Source organism: Rhinatrema bivittatum, chromosome 4 (assembly GCF_901001135.1).
Source record: "Rhinatrema bivittatum chromosome 4, aRhiBiv1.1, whole genome shotgun sequence".
Taxonomy (NCBI): domain Eukaryota; kingdom Metazoa; phylum Chordata; class Amphibia; order Gymnophiona; family Rhinatrematidae; genus Rhinatrema; species Rhinatrema bivittatum.
The window spans coordinates 427,676,884-427,692,260 of NC_042618.1; the positions used below are offsets into that span (position 1 = coordinate 427,676,884).

A 15,377-nucleotide genomic window follows, 5' to 3' on the forward strand; every position below is an offset into this window, starting at 1 on the left:
TTTGGCATATACCTGTATTGCAGACACTGCTGTAAATTAGTACTGTGGGATCAGGGTGTGGTACAGTGGTAAATCCATGGGCTCGAAGCCACACTCTGGCCTTGAAGAGTGACAAAAGTCCTAGGTTATCATTCTCTTAAAAGATTATGTGAATTTTAAAATCAAGACTAGGTAAACATCTGTTTGGGATGGTTTAAGTACAGTGTGGATCCTGCCTTGGGCTTGGGGGACGAGCCCGTGTTTTACTTATTACAAGTTTTTATATACCGCTTATAATAGAAAAACCATGCTTAGCGACTTTCGTATAACCACAAACGTGACCTCTTTGGAACCCTTCCAGCCCAGTGTTTCTCTGCTTCTAAATCATTGCTTGTTAACCATTGAAGATCAGTAGAGCGAGGTCTTGCAGAGGGTGGTTTTTTTTTTTGTAAAAGTATTTATGCAGGTAAGTTGCCCTGCTGAACTTGGGTAGAAGTAGATGCGGGCTTTCAGAGTAGGCAAACGTTTGGCGGGATTGTGAGGAGTCGTTCCCAGGGAGGACATTTGAGTTCTGAAAATCTACGCTCAGTTTTACCCCCCTGGCAGCTTCCTGCACAGCGTCCGGGTGCTTTCAGCATGGGTACCTCATACCATCTAATTTTCAAAGGGAATTAGCCACACAATACGCCCAGTAAAAGTGCGCCCATGCTTTTGCAGAAGGGCAGCCTGCGGAGAACGACTGAACACGATACTGCAGGTGAGGCCTCACCAAGGACCTGTGCAATGCTGTGCAGGTCCTTGGCGAGGCCTCACCTGGAGTACTGTGTTCAGTTCTGGAGACCGTATCTCCAAAGGAGACAGGACGGAGGCGGTCCAGAGATGGGCGACCAAAATGATGTAAGGTCTGTACCGGAAGATTTATGAGGAGAGCCTGAAGGATCTGCATGTACATATCCTGGAAGAGAGGAGGTGCAAGGGGAGATAGGATACAGACCTTCAGTTACCTGAAAGGTTTTAATGATGCACGAACTTCGAACCTTTTCTGTTGGAAAGCAAACAGTAGGACCAGGGGTCACGAAATGAAACTTCAGGGGGGATGGCTTAGAACCACATCAGAATACCAACAAGTGAGCTGGGACTGCACTCAGCAATCAAAGTGCATACATCACATGCGCAGAAACATTGATGCTGATCCAATGGTTATCATTCATAGCAGTTTTAATAATTTTATAAACGGCAACTCCACTGTATTACAGGTATTTGTTAAAAGGGTCCCCCTGTTGGCGCACCCTGAAAGTTCCTATTACCGACTGAACTGAATGGTGTCTTGAAAGTGTTGTCCCTCCCGACGCAGCCTGTTGGCGAAATGATAAACCATTGGATCAGCATCAATTTTTCTGCACTTTGGAACCGCATCAGGAAATATTTCTTCACAGAGAAGGGTGATGGATGCCTGGAATGCCTTTTCCGGAAGCATCGGTGAAGACAAAAGCAGTAAAATTTAAAAAAGACATGGGATAAACACTGTGGATCCCTAAAAGCTAGATTTGGAAATGAAGAAAAGAGTGCATGGGGTTTGGTAACCAGGGTACTGATCTGCAGACATTATTTATTTAAGAACTTTTTTATACCGATATTAGTAGCGACATCATATCGGTTTACAGCAGAACAACAGGTTGGAAATTACAATAAACAGGTATTAGGGAAAGGATTACAAAGGAACCGAGTAAGGATGCAATAAAGAACTGAAGATACAAGCACAACAGGCTGCTGGCGGAGTTACGCAGAACAAGGAAAGACAGAGAAACAATGTAACGTGACTTTATACCTAGGTTCGGATTACATGTTGGCGCAACAAAGGGGCGTGGGAGTGTAGAGGAGCCATTGCGGGTATGCTTGTCTGAAGAGCCAGGTCTTTAAGTTAGTTCTGAATTTAGTAGCGCACTGCTGAAGACTGAGGTTCGAAGGTAGTGAATCCCAGTGTGTAGGCCCAGCAATGGAAAGGACTCGGTCCCTGGTGGATGCAAGGTGTGCCTTCTTTAGGGAAGGCACATTAGGGGAAAAAGCGCAGGCCATGTCCAAAAGCAAAGTGCGTTCAAGCAGCATTGTCTGAATTATGAAGCAGGCTGCTCGCTCTGTAAAAAATGTTGCTAGCGGTAATTTTGTTGTGGATTTGACAGTTGCTTGATTTTGATTGTTAACATTACTACCCTTAACAGAAACATGGGGGGGGTAGTCCTGCACGGAGCGGCAGTTCCTACCATAAAAAACTCGCTGGGCAGACTGGATGGACCATTTGGTCTTTTTCTGCCGACATTACTGTGTTTGCTAGTATGTTACGGCCCTCCGAATGTTCAGCGTGGGGCCTGTTCTCAGATGCTGCTCGGGTGCTGCCAGCCTGTGTCGCAGAATCGTCTTCAGTCTTACTAGAGCAGTCCGGGAGATCCCGGAGCACATCCTGCAGGCCGAGGGATGCTCTCACCCCTTCTCCAGTGCCTCCAGCCTGGCTAAAATTCCAGGTCCAGCTACAGTTACACCCTGGCACCTCCTAAATGGCCCCGTTGCCTCCCAGGCTGCCCGCACCCCCTGCTTCCGTTTCTGCTTTACCCTTTAGCCAGTAACCGTGCAGATGGAGGTGCAGCTGTTCCTCTGGGCTGAACGTGGGGCAGCAGTCTGTGGTTTGTGGGGAGAGAGCTGCATTTATTAATGCGCTCCTGCATGTTTAATGAGCCTGTGTCTGGCTATGGGAGCCGTCTTTTGTACAAAAGGAATCGCCTCAGAAGAGAACAGCGTGAGGGAGGAACGATTCTGTAGGTCAGATGTGAGCTATGAAGTTGTTCTCACACACTCTGTGTTCCTTGGCCTTTTTTTGTTGCTAACACTTAGCAGTGGTTTTGGTGCTGGCAGTAAGTGCTCTTCTGAAGGTGATGGTATATTGGACAGGTTTCTGGGAATACTGCTAGAGAGAAGCCATTAAGTGTTTTCTATGTTTGTGGCTCCAGCTCATGATATCCCCAGTGTGTAATATTTCATAGGTACTTCTGCCTACTGCTGATACTCACCTTATACAAAACTGCATATTCTATTTTTCAGCCTTTTTTTTTTCTTTTATTCTTTAACTGATTCCCTACCTAGTAGTTTCTCAGCATTGCTGGGTGCAGTCATTATCAGCGAGACTGTTGCAATCTCTTGTGTGCTTTTATGTGTAGGATTGCCAGCTGGCTCCAGATTTTCAGGACAGGTTGATCCGGTCCTGGTTTTACCCCCCCCCCACTGCATACAGGGACTTGTAGTCTTGCTCTTCTAAGGAAATGCAATAGGGAAGCCAGAACTGCAAGTCCCTGCATGCAGTGGGGTAAAGCCCAGGAATGGATTAGCCTGTTCTGAAAACCTGGAGCCAGTTGGCAACCCTAATTATGTGACTGGTGCATAACCATTGGTATCACACATCCTTTAGTGTTCGAGCAACGTGCACTGCAGTGGGAGGTATCATTATTTACCTGTCCCTTTGAATATGACGTTCACTCAGATCAGTTTAGAGTACAATTAGAGCATCTGCAGATGAACACAAGGCCATTTGCAGCTTTACCATAGATATTTAAAAATACCAGCAATTAGGGGAAATCCAAGATGGTATCTACATGAGAGGACGTGTCAGGAGTTCTCTCTCATTGTTCCAGATTTCCTTCTCTGGAATTTTTTCTTAAACAATTTTTTTTTTCTTTCTTTATTAATTTTTTTTCAAAAACATTACAAAGTAATAAACAACTTTGCAAATGAAATATTAAGTTGCCCCTAAAGCTCTGACGCTAGATTTTAAAGAAAGAAAAGCCTTGCATCTGATCTGAGTGCTTCTGGCTAGGTCAGGATAAATCCTAACCATACCACCCAAAAATACAGTACTCATGATTTTAAAATATGCGTTTCTTAAACAATTTTTTGACTTTAACTATCAACCTTTTAGAATCCTTCCAAATACTTGTGACCTGGATAGGCCACTGTTGGAAACAGGATACTGGGCTTGATGGACCCTTGGTCTGACCCAGAATGGCAAATCTTATGTTCTAACGATGGTCAGACTGAAAGGAAGGCTTCGAGGTGGTCCTCCAGCCCCCGGGTGAAGATGGATTCTTTCCTGACTCAAGTGGCATTCTCGAGCCATCGGCTGTGACTGAGCCCCCGTACATTTCTGCGACTCCCATTCCTATGGCGCTGAAGCCTTCTCACTTCCAATGATGCAGGTAGAAGCGCGCCTTGGAGCGGGCCTTCTGGAGAAGACCTCTGCTTTCCGTGCTGAGTGCCTGCCGTGGCGAGTTTTCAGTTGTCAGGAACGGGGAGGGAGGGGGGGCTGGGGAGCGAAATCCTGAAAGTTGGGAAGCTCAGCAGAGGCAAAGGAATGCAAGTGAAGGCGTTCATCCAGCTGTTGAAGTTATTGTGTTGGTTCTGACTGAACTTTCTGCAAGACCTTCCTTTAGTAAGCCCACTCGTATCACAATGCTCCTGGCACCACTGGAACGAGCTGTTCAAGCACTGATGACCCTAAGAGGAGAGGAACTTGCAGCTATGGAACAGCAAGTTGGCTGAATTAAGATGGTCCAGAATGAAATGCTGAGTGGTGATATGGTTCTCTTCTGTAAGGCTGAGAACCTAGAAAATCAGGCCAGACATTTGAGCATTCAGGCCCTTATTGTTCCTAAATTTATACCTAAATCTCCATTGAATATATGTTGGAAATCTTCCATATCCTGGTTGAAGCTCTACCCCCATCGGTAAAGCTATTTTATTTGCTTTTTTTTTTTTTTAATTGCCGGTGGGCTAGAAAATTGCTGGTTTTGGTCCAGCAGTGTAGGAGGAAGGACATATCACCGATGATAGTGTGGATATTACTGCTTTAATTGAAGGTCCCAGTGCTTTGGAAATTCTTGAAAGAGGGACACTGTTGGTTTCCTTTGTGCTTTCACAAGACAAAGATTCTATGATGAATTTCTTTTTCAGTAGGGTTCAGCTTTGTTTCATGGTCATAAAGTCTTTTTCCAGACGTTTCTAGAGATTGTAGGAAGACATTTCTGTTGATTTGCCAGGAAGCTTTAGCTCTTGGTGCAAGGTTTACGCTGCATTTTTCTTGTAAATGTATATTGATTCTGAATGCTGTCAAATATGTTTTCTTTGAGGCACCACAGCTATGTTTTCTGTTGGATTCTAAAAATGTCAGCGGGTATATAGCCATGTGCTGTTTCTAGGCTTGTCATCCAATAATTTGATGAATTCTCCTGCACCTCTCATGTTATTTGCTTCCTTTCTATTTCTTTTAAGGCTCGGATTTTATTTGGATCTCCCCATGTTTGTGAGCTAATAGCACTTTCTTAATCAGTTGGTTGCTCCTTTTTCCCTATTCTTGTGTATATTGGTGCTTAATTTCTGGTGGTAGTCATACTTGTTTTAACATATGAAATTCAATAAATAAACAGTTAAAAAAATAAAGCAGCAGCAATTTAGACATTTCAATTTGGCATTTATAAATATTTATAAACTTACCTACTAATATGGTCATTTTCCAACTTGTGTTAGGGCTAGATTTATCAATATATCATTGCACTTTGTAGTAATACCACAATTATTGCAATTCCTACCTACAACCACTGGGGGTGGGGGGGAGAGCACCTATCTATAAGGCCTGTGTAGTAGTTAGCTATTTATGCTACTATAGGAGGCCCACCTAGTAACTCGAGGTGAGGTTTAGATAGTAGTGTAGGGGTTAGGGTCCACTTTGACATGCAGAGTGAGACGTATGAACAGAACAGAACACTCTTGTAAAGATTTGATGTCTTTCAGAGTGTGGAAACTCGCATAACGATGAGATTTGTACAATGTCTCTCTCAACCTAGCTTGATGGACTCTCTAGGTTTGAGAGAACATTGTTCAAATCTCATCGTTGTGTGATGGCAACGGGTTGTGGAGCAACCAGGTTGCTCCACAAAGAAGGAGTTGAATGTCTTCTGAGCCACAGGTATAGAAGCTGGAGCAAATAGTTCCTCACCATCCCCTTCTGTTTTGGGGCCATTATTTAGGTAAACTGGCTTAAGGAAATAATTATAAAGCACAATGATTTAGAGAGTTCAGACCCACTCATGGACTCCTGCCACCATCTTGCTTCACCTCTCACCAGTGTAGCTTTTGTAGGAAGGGTATGACATGGTCAAGCCTTTTGCAGTCGTGCAGCAGAATTTTGAATAAAGTAGATTTTGTGGAGTGTCTTTTCTGTTAGACCTTTATAAAGTGCATTGCAATAGTCCAGTCATGTGGTTACTGTGGCATGGATTACCATGAGAAGGACTATCTTTTCAAAGAATGGTTCAGTGTTCATGTAGTGTGCACTGCAGGGAGATTCACCATTCAGTGTTAGTGTGGTGTGCACTGCAGTGGAAGGTATCATTCCATGTGCACTACAGGGAAAGTCACCATTCAGTGTTGGTTTTAGTGTGCACCATAGTGGTATGATGCATGGTATGCTGCACTGGAGGGCATAGTTCAGTGTTGGTGAATGGTATGTTGCAATGGGGGGCTTGGTTCAGTGTTGGTGTATGGCATGTTGCAGTGGAGAGCTTGGTTTAGTGTTGGTGCATGGTATGTTACAGTGAGGGCATGGTTCAGCGTTGGTGCATGGTATTCTGATGTGGAGAGCTTGGTTCAGTGTTGGTGCATGGTATGCTGCAGTGGGGGGGCTTGGTTCAGTGTTGGTACATGGTATGCTGCAGTGGGGGGGCATGGTTCAGTGTTGGTGCATGGTATGTTACAGTGAGGGCATGGTTCAGCGTTGGTGCATAGTATGCTGATGTGGAGAGCTTGGTTCAGTGTTGGTGCATGGTATGCTGCAGTGGGGGGGCTTGGTTCAGTGTTGGTACATGGTATGTTACAGTGAGGGCATGGTTCAGCGTTGGTGCATGGTATGTTACAGTGGGGGGCATGGTTCAGTATTGGTGCATGGTATGCTGCAGTGGAGAGCATGGTTCAGTGTTGGTGCATGGTATGTTGCAGTGGGGGCTTGGTTCAGTATTGGTGCATGGTATGCTGATGTGGAGAGCTTGGTTCAGCGTTGGTGCATGGTATGCTGCAGTGGAGGGATGGTTCAGCGTTGGTGCATGGTATGCTGCAGTGGAGGGCATGGTTCAGTGTTTGTGCATGGTATGCTGTAGTGGAGGGCATGGTTCAGTGTTGGTGCATGGTATGTTGCAGTGGGGGGCTTGGTTCAGTGTTGGTGCATGGTATGCTGCAGTGGAGGGCATGGTTCAGCATTGGTGCATGGTATGCTGCAGTGGGGGGCTTGGTTCAGTGTTGGTACATGGTATGTTGCAGTGGAGGTCATGGTTCAGTGTTGGTGCATGGTATGTTACAGTGAGGGCATGGTTCAGCATTGGTGCATGGTATGTTGCAGTGGAGGTCATGGTTCAGTGTTGTGCATGGTATGTTGCAGTGGAGGTCATGGTTCACTGTTGGTGCATGGTATGTTGCAGTGGGGGGCTTGGTTCAGTGTTGGTGCATGGTATGCTGCAGTGGGGGGGCATGGTTCAGTGTTGGTGCATGGTATGTTACAGTGAGGGCATGGTTCAGCGTTGGTGCATAGTATGCTGATGTGGAGAGCTTGGTTCAGTGTTGGTGCATGGTATGCTGCAGTGGGGGGGCTTGGTTCAGTGTTGGTACATGGTATGTTACAGTGAGGGCATGGTTCAGCGTTGGTGCATGGTATGTTACAGTGGGGGGCATGGTTCAGTATTGGTGCATGGTATGCTGCAGTGGAGAGCATGGTTCAGTGTTGGTGCATGGTATGTTGCAGTGGGGGCTTGGTTCAGTATTGGTGCATGGTATGCTGATGTGGAGAGCTTGGTTCAGCGTTGGTGCATGGTATGCTGCAGTGGAGGGATGGTTCAGCGTTGGTGCATGGTATGCTGCAGTGGAGGGCATGGTTCAGTGTTTGTGCATGGTATGCTGTAGTGGAGGGCATGGTTCAGTGTTGGTGCATGGTATGTTGCAGTGGGGGGCTTGGTTCAGTGTTGGTGCATGGTATGCTGCAGTGGAGGGCATGGTTCAGCATTGGTGCATGGTATGCTGCAGTGGGGGGCTTGGTTCAGTGTTGGTACATGGTATGTTGCAGTGGAGGTCATGGTTCAGTGTTGGTGCATGGTATGTTACAGTGAGGGCATGGTTCAGCATTGGTGCATGGTATGTTGCAGTGGAGGTCATGGTTCAGTGTTGTGCATGGTATGTTGCAGTGGAGGTCATGGTTCACTGTTGGTGCATGGTATGTTGCAGTGGGGGGCTTGGTTCAGTGTTGGTGCATGGTATGCTGCGGTGGAGGTCATGGTTCAGTGTTGGTGCATGTATGCTGCAGTGGAGAGCTTGGTTCAGTGTTGGTGCATGGTATGTTGCAGTGGAGGTCATGGTTCAGTGTTGGTGCATGGTATGCTGATGTGGAGAGCTTGTTTTAGTGTTGTGCATGGTATGTTGCAGTGAGGGCATGGTTCAGCGTTGGTGCATGGTATGCTGCAGTGGGGGGCTTGGTTCAGTGTTGGTACATGGTATGTTGCAGTGGAGGTCATGGTACAGTGTTCTTGCATGGTATGCTGAGTGGGGAGCTTGGTTCAGTATTGGTATAGTTTATGCTGCAGTGGGAGACATAGTTCAGTGTTAATGCAGGTTTTGATATGCCTAATATTTATATTTAGGACACTGTATAACCACTGTTTTGTTAGTGCTGTATTGACCCTACAGTGATTGGAAGAATATACTGTACTGCTAACACTGCAGGACATTTTAGCATTATTGAAGCAATGTAGCCAGCTTTAGTACTCTAATACAATGCTGTTCCGGTGTGCTAAATAAATAGTAGCTGTCACATTCAGTGAACCTGAATGGTCTTTCCTTGAGTAAACTGTAGTGTAGAGGTACTTTCCCATAAGCACTTGGATCTTACCCACCCTGGAGTGTTTGACATTATGTATGTTGGAATTTGATGTGTTCTGTTCTGCCCCGGGAGGACTCACCCTTTATCCTTTGCCTCTCTCCCTATCTCTGCAGAGATCCGTGCTCAGCTGGTGGAGCAGTTCAAATGCCTGGAACAGCAGTCAGAGTCTCGGCTGCAGCTGCTGCAGGACCTGCAGGAGTTCTTCCGCAGGAAGGCTGAGATCGAACTGGAGTATTCCAGGAGTCTGGAGAAACTGGCTGAGCGCTTCTCTTCCAAAATCCGCAGCTCCCGTGAGCATCATCAGTTCAAGTAAGTCATTCTTCCAGCAACCAAAGGCTTCCTGGGTGTGCTGGAGAAGAGAGTCATAGCTTGACGCGTAGAGAGAGAGGGTGAGAGTATCAAAAGCCAGGCGTGTATAGAGAGTCGTCATGCAGGAATACAGAGAAAATCCAATGTATGGCAGAAGTGGCTCAGATTTCTGTATTTTGAGACTGCCCCTCTCTTTTCATTATTAAATGAGTTTCACGTGTGCTAGATCTGCCTGCCAGGGTTTTAGCATCTGTCATGGCAGGTTATATTGCACATGAGAACCTGTTTGACATGGATATGCCTGGCAAATTGTGAACTCTGGGCGACCTTTAGCAGAGTTCTGGTGAGATGAAGCCTGCACCCTGGACTCTGCTTTCTCCTTCTTACCTTCTCTCCTGCAGATCTGTGGGAATCATGCTAGGACCTGCACTGGGGTGAGATTTGGGGGGGGGGGGTGGAAAAGTGCCATCTGGGAAGGAACTCATAGTTCCTGGCCTCTGCTAACCCCCTAAGTTACGCACCAAATATAGAAGAGGTTTACTCCTGTATAGATGCTTGCTTGCTTGAAAGCGTGCGATACATGCATTTCCGCAGGATAAGGTATTTCACGACAGTGTACAGAATCTGTGGACCGACGGTGGGAGTGTACGTGGTAGGACAAGCTGACAGCACGGCAGTACCCAGAATACCTTCTGGTCTATACTCCAGTACTGCGATTGTCTGGAGGAAGAATTCAGAACTGAGCAGCTTCTGTATGGTGGCCAGATCTGTGCAGGCATTTTAGTTTTTGGTTTCCAAATGTTCTAAATAAGAATCGGATTTCTGCCTGCATGCACAGAGCTCTGAGTCCGAAAGACGAGAAGAGATCTTTCTCCAGCACGGGCTGGCACCGGAGAACCATCTGCTGCGCCACAGCAGTCTGCCTGGTGGAAGGCCATGGGGGTTTCGGGGTCTAATCACATCCAGCTGTTGGAGTGGGATAAGGTTTGGAGGGCTGGCACGCTCTCCGGATATGGAGGGTGGAGGGAGCATTAGCGAGCGAGTGCTGTGCTTTTCCAGATGTAGCGTCACGCTCTTCAGTGAGCAGCTGTGGGCTGTCGCTGTGCTGGAGCAGTTTGGGGACGCGCCCTTCACCCCAGAGAACTGCCTCGTGGTCTCTTCTGTAAACAAACAGGATCTTGGTTTTCTGAATATTATACGGTGAAACAGAGATTTTCTTCCAGGTTGATTTGAGGAATGTTTTTCGTTTCTTACCAGGAAGATGTGGTGTATTTAGATTTTCAGAAGGCGTTTGACAAAGTCCCTCATGAGAGGCTTCTAAGCAAACTAAAAAGTCTTGTGAGAGAAGGCGATGTCCTTTTGTGGATTACAAACTGGTTAAAAGACAGGATACGGAGAGTGGAAAAAGGTAAACAGTGGAGTGCCTCAGGGATCTGTACTTGGACCGGTGCTTTTTAATATATTTATAAATGATCTGGAAAAGGGGTATGGCTAATGAGGTGAATAAATCTGTGGATGACACAAAATTATTCAGAGTAGTTAAATCACAAGTGGAGGACCTTGCAAGACTGGAAGATTGGGCGTCAATATGAATTTTAATGTGGACAAGTGCAAGGTGTTGCATATAGGGAAAAATAAGCCTTGCTGTAGTTACACGATGTTAGGTTCCATATTAGGAGTTAACCAGCCAGGAAAAGATCTGGACATCATAGTTGATATTGCATTGCAATCATCAGCTCAGTGTGCTGTGGCAGTCAAAAAAGCAAACAATGTTAGGAATTATTAGGAAGGGAATAGCAAATAAAACAGAGGCTGTCATAATGCCGCTGTATCGCTCCATGGTGAGACCGCACCTTGAATACTGTCACTGACCTGAAGGACGTCCTGTTAACCGACTGAAATGTTGCATTTGGGATGCATTCTATGTCTTTATTAAATTATGAATATTTTTTGCTGAGGTATGGACGACTCTGCTCTTTCTTTTCCTTGCTCCTCTGTTTTGGAGCCTCAGTATCTTTGCCAGCGGCTTCTGCTTAAGTTTTTCATTTGTACTTTCTGCATCTTGCCCCTCTTACTCCCCTGCTCCCCTTTTCTAAGGTCATTGAAGGCAGCGTTTCGGTGTTAAGCCGAGCTTTGGCATGTGCCACAGCGCTGTGTGTCTCTTTGCGCAAGTAAAATGGGCTTTTTATAAACCAATTTCCTTCATAATTTTGGGGAGGGTTTTCTGGACCCTGTGACAGGTCACCAAAGACCCACGATAAGCCCCTGACAGAGCACACGGCAGCAGAACATTCCAAGAGGAGGGAGCGAGCTCCTGCCGTGTTCTCATGCAGAATACGGCTCCTTCTAAAGGATGTTCTTTATATTAATCCGAATGATGGCTGACTGAACCGGAGTGCGGATATATTAATAATAATATCTTTAACTGAGCTAACAAGTCAGGTGCAAGTTTTGAAAAAAGTGGAAACCTCTTAACGAAAGAGCCCTGCTGTGTACTGGATCGTACCCAGATGGGCCTGCAGCAGTAGCCTGTAAAGAGCAGGTCAGGGGCCAGGGATGTGCTTCCTGGTGTAGCGATCTCTGCGTGTCTCCCCCAGCCCTCTGAGGTGTGCATGGTACAGGGCAGCTTCCTCCATGCAGAATAAAACATCTCAACAGTTGGGCGCGTTAACCTGTGGAATGGCGGTGCTCTGCCTTCAGCACAGGCGCCTCTCACTGGACAGGGGCAGTGTGTTTATGAAAACCAAGAATGCAATTCCCAACAGCAGCCCGAGTTGTTTCGGGCCCCAGGGACCAGCACTGAAGCCCGGCAGAGAGAGTGCACCCAGCCGCCTTCTGTCTCACTCCGAGACCCTATATAAGTCATTCCTAGTCCTGACCAGCCCTGGCGCCACTCGCCGGCCTCTGAGTGAGAACATCTTTGAAACCAAAAGATGGCCTGAAGCTTCAAGTGATTTTCCCTCGTTCCAAAGATTCTGCCTTCTCCTCCTTCCTTAACCTTCTGGTTGTAATCAGAGAGCAGGCTCCAGCAGAGGCCCGTGGCAGTGCCGTCCTAGGATCAGAAAGGAAGGGGAAATCCTTGCCTTTGGGAGGCGGTGTTGGGCTGGGGCTGAGCTCACAAGGGCGCTTTTTGCGGTGGAGGGGTCATCAGCACTGGCCACACGGAAATAAAGTAGGGTTGGGTATGGTTAGACCCTGAGATTAGGTTCCGTTTCTTTCCTACCAAACTCTTCCATGGGCTGGACACTTAGGGAAGTTTTGGTTAGTGCGGGGAGTCACAGTGAGGTAGACACTTGAGATTGTCCTTCTGAGGGACCTCTCTTTCAGTTTCCCAGGTTCTCCAATATTTTGTCCAAGGTCCTGGCCTATTTGCTTCTTAGTTCTTCTGGGCAAAGGGATTAGAGCTTTTCTTAGAAGGAAAGAAAGGGCATATCTGTGAGAAACAAGACACAGCTTTTTTTTGCCTGGCTGCAGGCCTGTTATATTCCAGGCTCCAGTTTTCTCGGCTGGTGTCTCTGAAATGCTCCCGGGCATGAGACCGTGTGGAAGACGCCGTGTCAGTGGGCCCTGGCTGCGGCTGAAGGTTTCCTCAACTCCAAGCTACCCCAGTCTTTTTTCCTCAGCCGTGGCTGTTTCCATGGAAACTGGAGAACAAACTGAGGAGTAATAACCGGATGTTTCTCAGATCCAGGCGCCTTCTCTAAAATGAGTGCTCCGTTTTATTCTTGCAAATCTCGGCATCGGGCAGCCTCAGTGGAGAGCAGGTGAAGGGAAGGAGCAGGTTTATATGGTCAGTGCTGAAGCTCCAGGAGTGATTCTGGCAAAGCCACAGAAACCTGAAGATGATAATTTTATGCAAGGAGTGGAAAGCATTCTTGAAGTTTGGTCTTTCTCATGGCGGTAGATTTTTGTGCTACAGCTGTATTTTTTCATAAGAGTTTTTTTTTTTTTTTTCCCCAGTGAAAATGTCTGTAGCTACAGTTCCATGACAAGCAAGCAGTAGAGCAGCACCAGTTGCTGTTTCCACGAGAAAGGTGCCTGGAATTTTAAGATGGTGAGAAAGTGGAGATGAGTCTTCTAGTAGAATATTGCTTTAAAATGGTTCATATCTTCATTTTGGTGGTTTATGTTCCACATTAGTGGAAGGCTCCCATTATACCTGTTGATAATTGGTTGTGCAGTGCCCTTCTGGAGGGCATTGAGGAAATGCAGAAGGACGAGAATCTCGGCAGATGAGTTTAAAAGCTGTGTGGTAACTGGAAGGGCGTTGTTTGTCCCCCCTGAACTGGGAAAGAATCTTAATGGAGAAACTCTAGTCAAATTCATGTTTTCTTGGTTAAACGGTTTCCTTATTTGGTCTCCTTCATTTTTTTCTCCTTGTATATTTTGAGGGTATTGAGCCTCCCTGTGAGACTGCAAGCTCATTTTCAAAGGTAAAAAGCACACAGGGGTTTCCCTTGAGACAATCCCGCCGGTGCGCAGAATGTGGGTAGAAAGGACTCCACACGCTTCACTTACACTGAAGCAGGGACGGGGCACGTGCTAGAAATTTACTTGTTATTTCCCATCCCTGACCTAACTCCACCCCCCTTTTTCTTGATGCTTTGATCACACATACTTTTACCTGCGCAGGTCTAATATTTGCTCCCTCTATTTATTCTAGTGTCATACTTTTCCTTAAAAAAAGGCATGCACATGTTTCTACAACCTGAGCTTTTAAGTTATCTTCTTTCTTGTCTGCCTTGAAGATCCCTAGGATGATTCCCGTTTCTCGGGCACCATTAGCACTCAAAAGAAGGTCATTTGTTTAGCTGTTTCCTACCTGCTCTGTGGGAGGTTGGAAATCAGTTACTTGCCATTTCATAAAAGCATAAAGACTTGGCTATACGAGCAGGCATTTGGATAATCTGTAGTGGGCGCCTTTCTTGCTTATGCACAGGGATTAGTTTACTGGTTGAGATAAACATGATTTAGTGACTAGAAGCGTCCAAAGGTTACAGAGGGCAGTTGTTAAGCCATTGGTTGGGTGCCAACGTATCTGAGACTTGGAAGTGCCCTTGGGCATGATATTATGGAAGGGTTGCAGGTGATACCAAGAAGAATTTGGCTGAGAGACATTGTAAGGGCTCCTGTTGTACGACAGATAGTAAGAACCAGTACTGGGTAGACTTTGCTTTTACTAGAGTTGTATTTGACAGGTTAAGGATAGGGTTGAACCATTGGACTGGATCTGTGCTTGGGAAGGGTGGGTGGGAGAATCTTATGTTTTATTACTGTATTTTGTATGGGTTGTATTTTATATGTGATAGTACTGTTACCCACTTTGTGACCCTCTGGGGAAAATTAGGGTTATCAAGATAAATAAGTTCCCAGAGTTCCTGCATCAGTTGTCCATGCTGTATTCATACTTTACATGTGACCGTGTGATGCCTGCATGGGTCTACTGTCCATGCAGTATACATACTTTTCATGTAACATTTTGACAAATGTATATGCATGGGGCTGTGATGAAGACTTGCGCCTCAGCTGTCTGTGCTGTATTCATGCTTTATAAATATGCATGTGATGTCTCCAAACGGCTGCGATGAAGATCTTCTCTTTAGTTGTCTATGTTGTATTCACATGTATTGATGTAACACCTATTTGGTGTTTCTTAGATCTTCAGCTCTCCTTGCTGTATTCATGCTTTATATTTACGTGTGATGTCTTCATGGGGCTCTGAAGATATTCTCTTCAGCTGCCCATGATTTATTCTCCCTTTACATGTACCAGTGTGACAGCCACATAGTCCAGCCCATGCGATGACATTTCCTTGTACATACCCAGATCAGTCCAGGCTCCTGGGTTTTGCCTCCTTGCCAACAGATGGAGACAGAGAAAGTTACACTGACATTGTACATAACCCAGTGTACCACTTGCAGTCCCTCAGTCCAGCAGATGGTAGATGGTGTAAAACCTGAAGTCTGGAGAGAGAGAAAAAAAGAAGAAGATTAAAAGACAAGAAAATTCCTGGATCCTCCAAAGGGGTTGAGTAGCCCTGATGGGACCATCCCCCCTGGTTTGAGGTGGACGAGCAGGGGGTTGGTGACCCTTCTGATAGCTCGGTTCAGAGGTCCATGGGGTGAACATC

The 15,377-nt window shown here is 46.2% G+C and overlaps 1 protein-coding gene across 2 annotated transcripts in view; it reads left to right on the forward strand.

The window, feature by feature from the left end:
• SRGAP3 (SLIT-ROBO Rho GTPase activating protein 3) overlaps nt 1-15,377 on the forward strand; it is a 233,852-nt gene that overhangs the window by 123,483 nt on the left and 94,992 nt on the right. For both annotated transcript variants that reach the window (XR_003856658.1, XM_029601439.1), the window contains exon 2: nt 9,052-9,247. Coding sequence is in view for 1 of the 2 variants with exons in the window: in XM_029601439.1 (XP_029457299.1) it covers nt 9,052-9,247 (196 nt within the window). In the remaining variant the exon portion in view is untranslated. The remainder of the gene's footprint in view (nt 1-9,051; nt 9,248-15,377) is intronic.